The sequence below is a fragment of the Bufo bufo genome, chromosome 5 (genome assembly GCF_905171765.1).
Source record: "Bufo bufo chromosome 5, aBufBuf1.1, whole genome shotgun sequence".
NCBI classification, from domain to species: domain Eukaryota; kingdom Metazoa; phylum Chordata; class Amphibia; order Anura; family Bufonidae; genus Bufo; species Bufo bufo.
The window spans coordinates 156,142,864-156,157,750 of NC_053393.1; the positions used below are offsets into that span (position 1 = coordinate 156,142,864).

At 41.8% G+C, this 14,887-nt stretch overlaps 1 protein-coding gene across 4 annotated transcripts in view; it reads left to right on the top strand.

The window, feature by feature from the left end:
- Positions 1-14,887, top strand: part of ZNF521 (zinc finger protein 521) — a 342,518-nt gene that overhangs the window by 41,441 nt on the left and 286,190 nt on the right. For all 4 annotated transcript variants that reach the window (XM_040432538.1, XM_040432541.1, XM_040432540.1 and 1 more), the window contains one exon: positions 6,105-6,284. In XM_040432538.1, coding sequence (XP_040288472.1) covers positions 6,105-6,284 — 180 coding nt within the window. The remainder of the gene's footprint in view (positions 1-6,104; positions 6,285-14,887) is intronic.

Below are 14,887 nucleotides of genomic sequence, written 5' to 3' on the forward strand. Positions count from 1 at the left end.
TTCTGTCCTGGACACTGCTAGGAGGCTCAGTCAGACAGCTATGATACAGCTTTGTGAGGCCCCTTTCGGACAAGCGAGTTCCACGCTCCGGACTCGCAGCGTGAGTATGCGGCAGCTCCCGCCTGACCTCCCAGCACTGACTGGGTTGCATAGCATTATAGTAATTTATGATGCTATGTAACCCTTAGAATACTGGAATGTATTGTATAACACTGACAGCATTATGCATAAATCAATAGAATGCTATGCGACCCTGTCAGTGCTGGGAAGTCAGGATGGGTGCTGCTGCATACTAGCTGGTCTGAAAGGGGCTGAGCCATATATTCTTCTGGAGAAACAGACCACACACAAGGTTTGTCTGTAGCCATGGAGAAACATAGGTCTGTACTGGAGCTGTAGACGGCTAGAGACTATTTGCAAATTATTTTTTTTTTCTTATACACTATTGCTATACTACTATATTCATTATTAAAAAGGATTAATAAGTATAAATGTCTTTAAAGGGAACCTGTCACCCGGATTTTGTGTATAGAGCTGAGGACATGGGTTGCTAGATGGCCGCAATACCCAGCTCCCATAGCTCTGTGTGCTTTTATTGTGTACAAAAAACTATTTGATACATATGCAAATTGACCTGAGATCTCACGTACAGGACACATCTCAGGTTAATTTGCATATGTATCAAATCAGTTTTTTTTTTGACACAATAAAAGCACACAGAGCTATGGGGATTAGATATTGCGGATGTGCTAGCGGCCATCTAGCAACCCATGTCCTCAGCTCTATACACAAAATCCCGGTGACAGGTTCCTTTTAAAAACCTGGTTTAAAATAAGAATAGTAACAATAATTCTATGACGGCATGCAAAAAGAATCAAATAAATAATCCCATATAAATGATGAGTTGTACTTTGTATTTTATGTGAAAACATTTTCTTGCACTATTACCAATATGTGCACGGAGCGGAATTAACCCAGTTATAACCACGGCAGGATTAATGTTTTTACTTCTTTTGCATTTAGTTTACAGCAGTCTTAAGATGAATCAATTTCTACTTCTGCGTCGATTTCTCTGTCTTATAGTTTTCGGAGTATTTTGGCATGAAAGAATGTAAATGCTAAATCCTATTAATGTAAATGTAAATTGCGGCTTTGAGACAAGCAATTGATGTGCAGTTGGGACATTGACTTCTGAGAAGCAAGAAAAGAAGAATGGGTTGAATCCAGAGAAAGTGACCTTCTGAGAATCGATTGCATTGGTTTTTCTTGCCTCTGCAATGGGTTTAGTACAACCTTGACTCATTCGTACTTATCAGTAATTGCCAAAATCTTTATTTGTATTGACCAATGCAAACAAAGAAAAACGAACGGTTCAGTCTTATTTATCAAAACCTTTCAATTGGTTTCTCACCAATGACGGCGCGCTGCACAAGCTGTTCCCCTGTCAAAGCAATTCCCTTCCATCTGTTTCTTATTAAAGGGTTGTAGCTCGCATGGACACGTTTTTCTAGGTTTGAAACAAGTTATTTGATGTGCCATGTATGGCCTATTTTTATCATTGGATGATGTTTGCTGTGAGTTCCATGTTTCTGGTTTATTTTCTCTGTCAATGCATTTCGGTCCTTTAATCATTCTTTTAGTGATCTTGGCTCTGTCAATGAAACATTTCTTTTACTATATTTGATTCTTAAATGTTGAGGTTTAGCTTTTGTGGGATTGAAAAGTGTAACTATGTTGCTTACACTTAACCCTTAACCATGAAGCTTTGTTGTGCTGTCTTTCACACCCCAAGATGTGCGATTTACCATTAGGCCTCTTGCACACGAACGATACGGATTAGGTCCGGAAGCGTCCAGGAAAACTCGCACCGTTTTGCAAGCAAGTTCAGTCAGTTTTGTTTGCGATTGCGTTCAGTTGTTCAGTTTTTATCGCGTGGGTGAAATGCGCATTGATCCGTTTTTCACGTGCGTGATAGAAAACTGAATGTTTACAAACATCTCTTAGCAACCATCAGTGAAAAACGCATTGTATCCGCACTTGCTTCCGGATGCGATGCGTTTTTCACGCAGCCCCTTTCACTTTTATGGGGCCTGCGTTGCGTGAAAAACGCAGAATATAGAACATGCTGCGATTTTCACGCAACGCACAAGTGATGCGTGAAAAACAATGCTCATGTACACAGCCCCATTGAAATGAATGGGTCAGGATTCAGTGCAGGCGCAATGCATTCGCATCACGCATTGCACCCGCGCGTAAAATTTGCTCGTCTGAAAGGGCCTTACTGATGCCAAATGTGGGTTTATTCCCTTTGAAGCCATGAGCATGTGTGGTTCCACAGAAAACTCCACTGCTTGAAGGGCTCATCCCATGCATTGGTGGCATAGCACTAGGCTATGCAATCAATGTCAGGCTACTTTCACACTAGATTTTTGCTGGATCCGGCAGGGTTCAGCAAAAACGATTCCGTTACTGATAATAAAACCATCTGCATCCATTATGAACGGATCCGGTTGTATTATCTTTGACATAGCAATGACGGATCCGTCATGAACACCATTGAAAGTTAATTCTGAAAAAAAACGGATCTGTCTCCATCGACTTGTATTGTGTGTCATGTCGGATCCGTTTTGCTCCGCATCCCATGACAGAAAGAAAATTGCAGCTTGCTGTGGTTTTCTCTCCAGTATGGGAACGCAACCAAACCAACAGAATGCATGTTGGAGCACTCTGTTCTGTTAAGTTACGTTTTGTCCCTATTGACAATGAATGGGGACAAAATGGAAGCGTTTTTCTCCGGTATTGAGACCCTATGATGGATCTTAATACCGGAAAATGTAAACACAAGTGTGAAAGTAGCCTCAGATAGGGGCAGATCCCCTCTGAGACGGAGCCTCCCAAAGTAAAGGAGAGCACACTGCGCATGTGCTGTGTGCTCTTCATCACTATGGGACTATCACGTGGCTATTTTATGAACTCTCATAGAGGTGAACAGAGGGTGGTTACACATGCGTGGTTGCTCTCTGTACTGGACATAGAAGCGAGCCCCAGGGGTGGGACCTGCGCCTATTAGGCATTGTGGCATATCCTAGCGATATGCCATAAATATTAAGATGAGACAACCCCTTTGATATCTTATAAATCGCGTCTTTTTTTTGTGAAGGTAAGAGAACAGAGCCAGCCAACCATCACTTTCCATATGGCTGTATTCATATTTAGATAATAAAGTGAACGCCTCAACATTTGTTCCTGTCTGCTTTGTAGACGAGGGCTGACTACAGAGCTGTGATGCGACTACAACTTAGCTACAGTGTGTACTGGGAGTCTGCAGTAGTCTGAGACACACCTCCTGTCTGATTATTGGCTTGAGCTTTGTCGTTGTCCCCGCCTCTTGTGATTGGCTGCTGTATATTGTCCAGCACACATTCACGTGACATTAGTGTTTTGTGAAGGGTAGAATATTAATACAGACTAATAAACTGACGGAAATAGAAAATCAGGTAAATAATGGCCATATATAAACGAAAGGAAGCCTGGAGAGTCCCTTTAACTCAGATTTCCCTTTTGAAAACAGCAAATCAAACACCGATATTGGTAATAGTAAAGTTTTGTTTTGTCGATGAGGATGTGCTGAGTCTTGTTAGCAGAATTGCTTACATTAAAATGTATATTCCAATCTCTATATGATAACACAGGCTTGTTAGCTTTTGATTCGTACAAGTTGAAGCCTTTCATTTTTAACACACAAATCTTTTTTACAGTGTTTTATGTGCTAAATAGTCAAGACAAACTGGACTTTGTAGGAGGAAGTATGATTCAGTTTCGTAGGTGGACTTTAGAATTAAAGATTTTAAAGGGAACCTGTCGCCTCAAAAATGCATCTACACCCGCCAGCAGTACCTCATAGTAGCCCGCAGCCTGTTAATAATCATATGCTTTATCCTGTTGTCCGATGCTGCATAAGTTAAAAAAACACAGTTTTATTCTCCATCAGCGCTATAGTGCTGGCCAGCTTGAAGTCAGGGGGGCAGTGGCCTCCTTGCTTCAGGTTAAGTTAACCACGCACCCTAACCATCCCCTCTTGCCTGAGAGTGACTGCCTGCAGTGCGGCCGCAATTCCCCAAGTCTCGCACATGCGCATTGTGCCGCTAAAACCCGGCTAACAGCGGCAGCAGGAGATGGAATAGCTCATTATTACAGACCGCCCCGCGCATGCACGAGACTTGGCGAAAGGCGCCCGCACTGCAGGCTGTCACTCTCAGGCAAGAGGGGATGGTTAGGGGGCATGGTTACCTTGACTTCAAGCTGGCCGGCACTATAGCGCTGATGGAGAATACAACTGTGTTTTTTGAACTTATGATGCATCGGACAACAGGATGAAACATATGATTATTAACAGTCTGCGGGCTACTACGAGGTACTGTTGGTGGGTGTAGATGCATTTTTGAGGTGACAGGTTCCCTTTAAGAGTTTCTCCATTTTATGTGTGTTTGGATATGTATCACGGCTATGGATATGTATATCCATTTTTACCTTACCATGGACATCTACGTTAAGAGAGGGTACCCTAAGAGGGGACAGGGCAGTGCACTGAGCAGTGCAGAGTAAATTGATATTTCTAAGGCTACCCATGCAAATACTAAACTTTTTCAGAAGAACCATCTTCAAACCACTAAGAATCGTATAGAAGATCATGAGAATTCTATGGTCCATTTTAAATATTGCCTTTTGGAATTAAAACACTATAGATTTGCTCCAAAGTAAAAAATGTTACATTTTCAATGGCACTTTTTTTTAAATACTCCCCATTTACAGTACATTTAAAAGTTTCTATATTGCTACACTTGGGCCTCTTGCTTTTGGAGCGTTACAGTTTTACATGTGTAAATGAAATTGATTTGTGAAAACTATATCTACATCGATTAAAGTAGACTGGCATTTTACCAACTCTGTGCAGTTGGATGCGGGTAAGGAGGGCCTATTACCTCCTGTGATATGTCCCTATGAAGTAGCAGTTCTGGAGCATCTTTTCTTATAACTGTACTCTGTGCTTTTTTTCCCTGGAACTGAATCTATTGACAACTGGATATCACTATTGCTTGTCAAAGGGTGTGTCCCTACACACAGAGATTGGCAGCACCGATTGGACAGTTTCAGACTGATCTGTCACCTCTCCTGTCATGTCTGTCTTAGTAACTACTTGCATTCCCCATGTAACGGCAATTCTGGAGCATCTATTCTTATGACTCTATGTTGTGCCATTCCTCTATTATTTCTACTAGAAGTTTATGAATGAATTGTTAGCAGCGTGCAGTAAGGGTACAAGTGGGTGTTACCAGATGGGGGAGTGTCCCTGCACAGTCTGACAACAGCAGCACTGATTGGACAGAGTCAGACAGGCCCACTACTGGTAACACCCAGTAGTAACTTTACTGCCGACTGCTGGCAGTTTATTTGTAAGCTTCTAGCAGGAATAGTGAAGGAATGATACAACATAGAGTCATAAGAAAAGACACTCCAGAATTATTACATGGGGAAGGCAAGTAGTTACTTAAACAGATGTCAGGAGAGGTGACAGCTCCTCTTTAATTCGGCCCCCTTATTTAGACAACTGCATTACCACCACTATATTTCCATTGATCTCTCTATGCTCTGTTACATCTGTATGGAGTATTTTCATACAGGTTACGGTTTTATTTTTGTGTGTGATTTGAGCAATGTACAGCTATTAGAGATGAGCGAATCGACTTCGGATGAAACATCCAAAGTCGATTCGCATAAAACTTCGTTCTAATACTGTACGGACCAGGAGCTCAGTACAGTATTAGAATGTATTGGCTTCGATGAGCCGAAGTTATTGCTTCATTTAGAAATTTATACTGTAAAGAATAATTTCCCGAACTCGGAAAGCAATAACTTCGGCTCATCGGAGCCAATACATTCTAATACTGTGCGGAGCTCTTGCTCCGTACAGTATTAGAACAAAGTTTTATCCAAATCGACTTCGGATGTTTCATCCGAAGTTGATTCGCTCATCCCTAACAGCTCTATATTGGCTGTTGAGATGCTTCTGATGTTTCATAGGTCCAACCTTTCTTGTTTTTCAGATCCCAACTGTAAACTAGACGATAAATCTGAAGATGGTGAAGCGACAGATTGCAAGAAAAGGCAAGAGGAGGGGGAAGAACTAGAGGAAGAAGCCGCTCACAGCTGTGACAGTTGCCTTCAGGTGTTTGAGTCGCTGAGTGATATCACAGAACACAAGATCAGTCAGTGTCAGCTGACAGGTAAATAACTCTTATTACAGGCTGACAATTTCCGTTCATCTTCATTTGACCTTAAATGTCTCCTTGTAAGCAGTTTCCTACACTTCTGCGTTTGTTCGTAGAAGGGCAGTTGTATGCAGCTCAGTCATTGCATCGATAACTTGTATGACCTTTATAAGATGTCTGTGAAGATGCATTGAAGACACTATTGCAAGCAAATTGTTGCTGGCTGAATCTTACATATGCAGCATCACAGCTGACTGGATGTTTGGTTAGGTTTAGGTATAAAGGAGCAATTCAAACTATACATACAGGTGAAACTCGAAAAATTTGAATATCGTGCAAAGTTTATTTATTTCAGTAATGCAATTAACATATGACATAGATATTTCAAGCCTTTATTTTTTATAATTTGGATGATTATGGCTTACAGCTTATCAAACCCCAAAGTCTCAATTTTGAGGTACCCTTTGCTCAGGGGGTATGGATTAATTAGCTGACTAGAGTGTGACACTTTGAGCATAGAATATTGAACCTTTTCACAAAATTCAAATTTTAAGCTGCATTACTGAAATAAATGAACTTTTGCATGATATTCTAATTTTTCGAGTTTCACCTGTATATATAATGGACACTTCAGCATCTTTGCTACATCTACATGTTACACAAGGCTTACTAATCTTTTTACAGTGCCCAAAGGGCTCATTGACGTAGGTGATGTTCATGTCCAGGTGCTGTGTAGAACGGACATCACCCAGACGGAATTCTGACCCATTATAATCAGTGGACCAGTTTGCATGTGCGATTTTCTGCATGGACCATCTGTTTGTACAGGGGAAATCACAGCACACACCATCCACCTCCGATTTTCCCCACAAGACTCCTTCAAATGACTGGGTCTTGGGGGAGAACAGACACCGTCCAAATGCGGTCCGTTCAAAAAACCTGACCATGTTCACCAAGACTTACTTTTTTGGCATTAGACTGCCTGGAAAACACATTGGGATTCTGCACAGTCAATTGCATTAAAAATGTAGTCAACTGTATACCGCTTAGTGGACTTTTTTTTAATACAGATTTACAGGCAACTATATAAGCATAAAGTTGCGTATGTTTGTCTATAGGTTTGGCAGGGCCATATGAATTGGTAGAGGTTTGGTCAGTATTTTGCATTTTTTTTTTGTTAAAGGTGTATTCCCATCACAGACAATGGGGGCATATTGCTAGGATATGCCCCCATTGTCTGATAGGTGCGGGTCCCATCTCTGGGACCCACACCTACATCAAGAACGGAGCGGGGAAAGGTGGTTGAGGGCGCACTGCACAACCATATGCCCCCATTGTCTGTGATGGGACAACCCCTTTAAAGGCATATTCTCGCCTTAGACATTTAGATGCTTGCCCTGCTGTTTTCTTAGCTCCCATAGAGGTGAATGAATAGAGCTGCATACATATACGGTCATCTCTACATGCATTCCCTGCCTGGATGTAGCGGCTACTCCACCATGCGGGACTGGGATTGGTTATCCCCATGTGAATTGAGTAAATACTAATGTAAAAAAATATTGTGAAAGAGTGTCAAACTCCATAGTGATAAACATGTACTCAGATTTACTTCTATGGCACTCTGTTTATTCCAAACCGGGTACTTCAGGAAGGTTGCCAACCCTTTTCATGCGAGTAAGAATACTATAGCACCCTGAAGCTGATACGAAATTCAGTAGATTTATTATAATTTGTGGCAAAACAACATTTGACTTTTCAGTCAAGTAGTGACCTTTTACAGACACTATTTGCCAGAGAAGAAATGAGATTGAGGATGATGGCGCTAAGAATAGTGAGACTTCACAGCTGTATGAGCATAGTACCGTTAAGTTTCACTATTCTTAGCGCCATCATCCTCAATCTCTTCTCTGGCAAAAAGTGTTTGAAAAATGTCACACGTTGTTTTATCATGAATTGTATGCTATAGTTTTCTTACTTTAAGCACTGGGGGCTGAGGTGGTTAACACCCTGAAAGACCAGGCCACTTTTTACACTTCTGACCTACACTACTTTCACCGTTTATTGCTCGGTCATGCAACTTACCACCCAAATGAATTTTACCTCCTTTTCTTCTCACTAATAGAGCTTTCATTTGGTGGTATTTCATTGCTGCTGACATTTTTACTTTTTTTGTTATTAATTGAAATTTAACGATTTTTTTGCAAAAAAATGACATTTTTCACTTTCAGTTGTAAAATTTTGCAAAAAAAACTACATCCATATATAAATTTTGCTCTAAATTTATTGTTCTACATGTCTTTGATAAAAAAAAAATGTTTGGGTAAAAAAAAAATGCTTTGGGTAAAAGTTATAGCGTTTACAAACTATGGTACAAAAATGTGCATTTCCGCTTTTTGAAGCAGCTCTGACTTTCTGAGCACCTGTCATGTTTCCTGAGGTTCTACAATGGCCAGACAGTACAAACACCCCACAAATGACCCCATTTCGGAAAGTACACACCCTAAGGTATTCGCTGATGGGCATAGTGAGTTCATAGAACTTTTTATTTTTTGTCACAAGTTAGCGGAAAATGATGATTTTTATTTTTTATTTTTTTTTCTTACAAAGTCTCATATTCCACTAACTTGTGACAAAAAATAAAAACTTCTATGAACTCACTATGCCCATTACGAAATACCTTGGGGTCTCTTCTTTCCAAAATGGGGTCACTTGTGGGGTAGTTATACTGCCCTGGCATTCTAGGGGCCCAAATGTGTGGTAAGGAGTTTGAAATCAAATTCTGTAAAAAATGACCTGTGAAATCCGAAAGGTGCTCTTTGGAATATGGGCCCCTTTGCCCACCTAGGCTGCAAAAAAGTGTCACACATCTGGTATCTCTGTATTCAGGAGAAGTTGGGGAATGTGTTTTGGGGTGTCATTTTACATATACCGATGCTGGGTGAGATAAATATCTTGGTCAAATGCCAACTTTGTATAAAAAAATGGGAAAAGTTGTCTTTTGCCAAGATATTTCTCTCACCCAGCATGGGTATATGTAAAATGACACCCCAAAACACATTCCCCAACTTCTCCTGAGTACGGAGATACCAGATGTGTGACACTTTTTTGCAGCCTAGGTGGGCAAAGGGGCCCATATTCCAAAGAGCACCTTTCGGATTTCACAGGTCATTTTTTACAGAATTTGATTTCAAACTCCTTACCACACATTTGGGCCCCTAGAATGCCAGGGCAGTATAACTACCCCACAAGTGACCCCATTTTGGAAAGAAGACACCCCAAGGTATTCCGTGAGGGGCATGGCAAGTTCCTAGAATTTTTTATTTTTTGTCACAAGTTAGTGGAAAATGATGATTTTTTTTTTTTTTTTTTCATACAAAGTCTCATATTCCACTAACTTGTGACAAAAAATAAAAACTTCCATGAACTAACTATGCCCATCAGCGAATACCTTGGGGTCTCTTCTTTCCAAAATGGGGTCACTTGTGGGGTAGTTATACTGCCCTGGCATTCTAGGGGCCCAAATGTGTGGTAAGGAGTTTGAAATCAAATTCTGTAAAAAATGACCTGTGAAATCCGAAAGGTGCTCTTTGGAATATGGGCCCCTTTGCCCACCTAGGCTGCAAAAAAGTGTCACACATCTGGTATCTCTGTATTCAGGAGAAGTTGAGGAATGTGTTTTGGGGTGTCTTTTTACATATACCCATGCTGGGTGAGATAAATATCTTGGTCAAATGCCAACTTTGTATAAAAAAATGGGAAAAGTTGTCTTTTGCCAAGATATTTCTCTCACCCAGCATGGGTATATGTAAAATGACACCCCAAAACACATTCCCCAACTTCTCCTGAGTACGGAGATACCAGATGTGTGACACTTTTTTGCAGCCTAGGTGGGCAAAGGGGCCCATATTCCAAAGAGCACCTTTCGGATTTCACTGGTCATTTTTTACAGAATTTGATTTCAAACTCCTTACCACACATTTGGGCCCCTAGAATGCCAGGGCAGTATAACTACCCCACAAGTGACCCCATTTTGGAAAGAAGAGACCCCAAGGTATTCGCTGATGGGCATAGTGAGTTCATGGAAGTTTTTATTTTTTGTCACAAGTTAGTGGAATATGAGACTTTGTATGAAAAAAAAAAAAAAAAAAAAAATCAGCATTTTCCACTAACTTGTGACAAAAAATAAAAATTTCTAGGAACTCACCATGCCCCTCACGGAATACCTTGGGGTGTCTTCTTTCCAAAATGGGGTCACTTGTGGGGTAGTTATACTGCCCTGGCATTTTCCAGGGGCCCTAATGTGTGGTAAGTAGGTAAATGACCTGTGAAATCCTAAAGGTGCTCTTTGGAATATGGGCCCCTTTGCCCACCTAGGCTGCAAAAAAGTGTCACACATGTGGTATCGCCGTATTCAGGAGAAGTTGGGGAATGTGTTTTGGGGTGTCATTTTACATATACCCATGCTGGGTGAGAGAAATAACTTGGCAAAAGACAACTTTTCCCATTTTTTTATACAAAGTTGGCATTTGACCAAGATATTTCTCTCACCCAGCATGGGTATATGTAAAATGACACCCCAAAACACATTCCCCAACTTCTCCTGAGTACGGCGATACCAGATGTGTGACACTTTTTTGCAGCCTAGATGCGCAAAGGTGCCCAAAGTCCTTTTAGGAGGGCATTTTTAGACATTTGGATACCAGACTTCTTCTCACGCTTTGGGGCCCCTAGAATGCCAGGGCAGTATAAATACCCCATTTTGGAAAGAAGACACCCCAAGGTATTCAATTTTTTTTTTGGCACAAGTTAGCGGAAATTGATATTTTTAATTTTTTTCTCACAAAGTCTCCCGTTCCGCTAACTTGGGACAAAAATTTCAATCTTTCATGGACTCAATATGCCCCTCACGGAATACCTGGGGGTGTCTTCTTCTTTCCGAAATGGGGTCACATGTGGGGTATTTATACTGCCCTGGCATTCTAGGGGCCCTAAAGCGTGAGAAGAAGTCTGGAATATAAATGTCTAAAAAAATTTACGCATTTGGATTCCGTGAGGGGTATGGTGAGTTCATGTGAGATTTTATTTTTTGACACAAGTTAGTGGAATATGAGACTTTGTAAGAAAAAAAAAAATAATTCCGCTAACTTGGGCCAAAAAAATGTCTGAATGGAGCCTTACAGGGGGGTGATCAATGACAGGGGGGGTGATCAATGACAGGGGGGGTGATCAATGACAGGGGGGTGATCAATGACAGGGGGGTGATCAATGACAGGGGGGGTGATCAATGACAGGGGGGGTGATCAATGACAGGGGGGTGATCAGGGAGTCTATATGGGGTGATCACCACAGTCATTGATCACTCCCCCTGGAAGGCTCCAGGGAGACGCCTGTATGTGTTTTGCAGATCCGATCCATCTATCAGTGGATCCGTAAAAATCATGCGGACATCTGAATGGAGCTTTACAGGGGGTTGATCAATGACAGGGGTGTAATCAATGACAGGGGGGTGATCAGGGAGTCTATATGGGGTGATAACCACAGTCATTGATCACGCCCCTGTAAGGCTTCATTCAGACGTCCGTATGCGTTTTGCGGATCCGATCCATCTATCAGTGCATCCGTAAAAATCATGCGGACATCTGAATGGAGCTTTACAGGGGGGTAATCAATGACAGGGGGGTGATCAGGGAGTCTATATGGGGTGATAACCACAGTCATTGATCATGCCCCTGTAAGGCTTCATTCAGACGTCCGGATGCGTTTTGCGGATCCGATCCATCTATCAGTGGATCCGTAAAAATCATGCGGACGTCTGAATGGAGCTTTACAGGGGGGTAATCAATGACAGGGGTGTAATCAATGACAGGGGGGTGATCAGGGAGTCTATATGGGGTGATAACCACAGTCATTGATCATGCCCCTGTAAGGTTTCATTCAGACGTCCGGATGCGTTTTGCGGATCCGATCCATCTATCAGTGCATCCGTAAAAATCATGCGGACATCTGAATGGAGCTTTACAGGGGGGTAATCAATGACAGGGGGGTGATCAGGGAGTCTATATGGGGTGATAACCACAGTCATTGATCATGCCCCTGTAAGGCTTCATTCAGACGTCCGGATGCGTTTTGCGGATCCGATCCATCTATCAGTGCATCCGTAAAAATCATGCGGACATCTGAATGGAGCTTTACAGGGGGTTGATCAATGACAGGGGGGTAATCAATGACAGGGGGGTAATCAATGACAGGGGGGCGATCAGGGAGTCTATATGGGGTGATCAGGGGTGATCAGGGGCTAATAAGGGGTTAATAAGTGACGGGGGGGGGGGGGTGTAGTGTAGTGTAGTGGTGCTTGGTGCTACTTTACTGAGCTACCTGTGTCCTCTGGTGGTCGATCCAAACAAAGGGGACCACCAGAGGACCAGGTAGCAGGTATATTAGACGCTGTTATCAAAACAGCGTCTAATATACCTGTTAGGGGTTAAAAAAAACACATCTCCAGCCTGCCAGCGAACGATCGCCGCTGGCAGGCTGGAGATCAACTCTCTTACCTTCCGTTCCTGTGAGCGCGCGCGCCTGTGTGCGCGCATTCACAGGAAATCTCGCGTCTCGCGAGATGACGCATATATGCGTGACTGTGCGCAGGGCTGCCACCTCCGGAACGCGATCCTGCGTTAGGCGGTCCGGAGGTGGTTAATGCGTAATGAACAAGTAAAACTTTGACAAATTAGGCTACTTTCACACTAGCGTTTTTCTTTTCCGGCATAGAGTTCTGTCCTAGGTGCTCTATACTGGAAAAGAACTGATCAGTTTTATCCTAATGCATTCTGAATGGAGAGCAATCCGTCCAGTTCAGTCTTTTTGACTTTTCAGGACAGAGATAATACTGCAGCATGCTGCGATTTTATCTCCAGCCAAAAGAACTGAACACTTGCCTAAATACCGGATCCGGCATTTCTTTCCATAGGAATGTATTAGTGCTGGATCCGGCATTCAAATTGCCGCATTGACGGATGCGCCGACCTTTAAAAATGTGAAAAAAATAAATACCGAATCCGTTTTGCCGGATGACACCGAAAAACGGATCCGGTATTGCAATGCATTTTTCTGACTGAGCAGGCATTTTTCAGACTGATCAGGATCCTGCCTGCCGGAATCAAACAACGCAAGTGGGAAAGTACCCTTAGACGTTTTTCTGTCAGGATGTTCCGGCAGAGAACAGCCTGCTGGAGTTCACTGGATCTCTCATTGCTGGATTTTACAGATCACTGCCAGATCCCTATTGACTATAATTGGATTCAGCATGATCAGGCCGCTTTCCAGCTTTACTGCCTGCATGCAACGGTTTTTGGTCCTGCCAACATCCACCATTTATATCGGCTCAGGCAGCTGGATCAGCTTGCCGCAGAAGTGAACGCGGCCTAAATAACTATGCGATTATGATTTCACACCATTGTATATTTATATAGGAATTTATTGGTTTAAAAGCAAATGATATTTCTACAACATAAGAACCATGAAAAAGAAAAAAAAAACACAGTCACTTCCCCTCGCGTGATGCGGATGGTGCAGTGGAACACAGTGCCCCTTTTTATGCAAATCAGCTTTTAATCTTTCTCCCAGTGGTTATCTGTCTAGTCTGTATAATAAAATTCACCAGTTTAATTTACTTACCTACACATTACAAAAAAAAACAAAAAATCTCTTGTAATATACAGTACAGCTTTTGCTTTATTAGTTTCACATACAATTCTCAGCAGTGCAACTTCTGTTGAATCTGTTTGGTAAATTATTATTCCCATGCAGCTTCTCCTAATAATTTGCCATTAGACAAAGCAGCTCTGCATAAACTCATCAGTGGTGAAGGCACATTTATAGAAGGGCTCCAGAATGGCACAAACAGTCCTATATTGATAAGGAGTATAACCCGTCAGCTGTTGCAGAATGATGGGTTGTAAAACAAATATACAGTACCGTAAAATTCCATCAGTCTAATCATCTTGGTTAAACAAAGGCTTGGACATGACAGATGTCCTGATATTAAAACATAGCATGCTGGATTTACAATAGGGCAAACCAGCAAATGTTACAAATGTTCTGTTGGGTTATAGTGAACATCCCATGCACAGTGTAGTCTATGTTCTTTACTTTTTCTAGTTATCCGCATTTAGTAACCGATTTGCGGTAAAAGTATGGCATTGCTGAATTCAGTGTCTTCCGATGGAAAAAAATGTTTTTGGTGATTTTTGCATAGTCACAGTTTTCTTTCGCTGTTTACAATGTTAGTGCAAATCAAAGGCAATTCTGCATTGCCATGGTGCAATGCTATAGGAATACATATCTTCAGCAAATGATATGTATGAAATGATTCTTATTAGGCTTTAATTCAGTTATTCTGATTAGAATTAGCTAGAAATTTTCTTTAAATGGAATCTGTTCAGGTACGGCTACACTGTCAGGTTTCCTGAGGCAGTTTTGGAAGCCAAAAACAAGAATGAATTCAAAGATCAGGATCTGTCCTTTATACTTTCTCTCTTTTTATGATCCACTCCTGATTTTGGCTTTCAAAACTTAATCGGGGGACCTGACCGCGTAGCCGCACCCTCAGTAATTTTGAC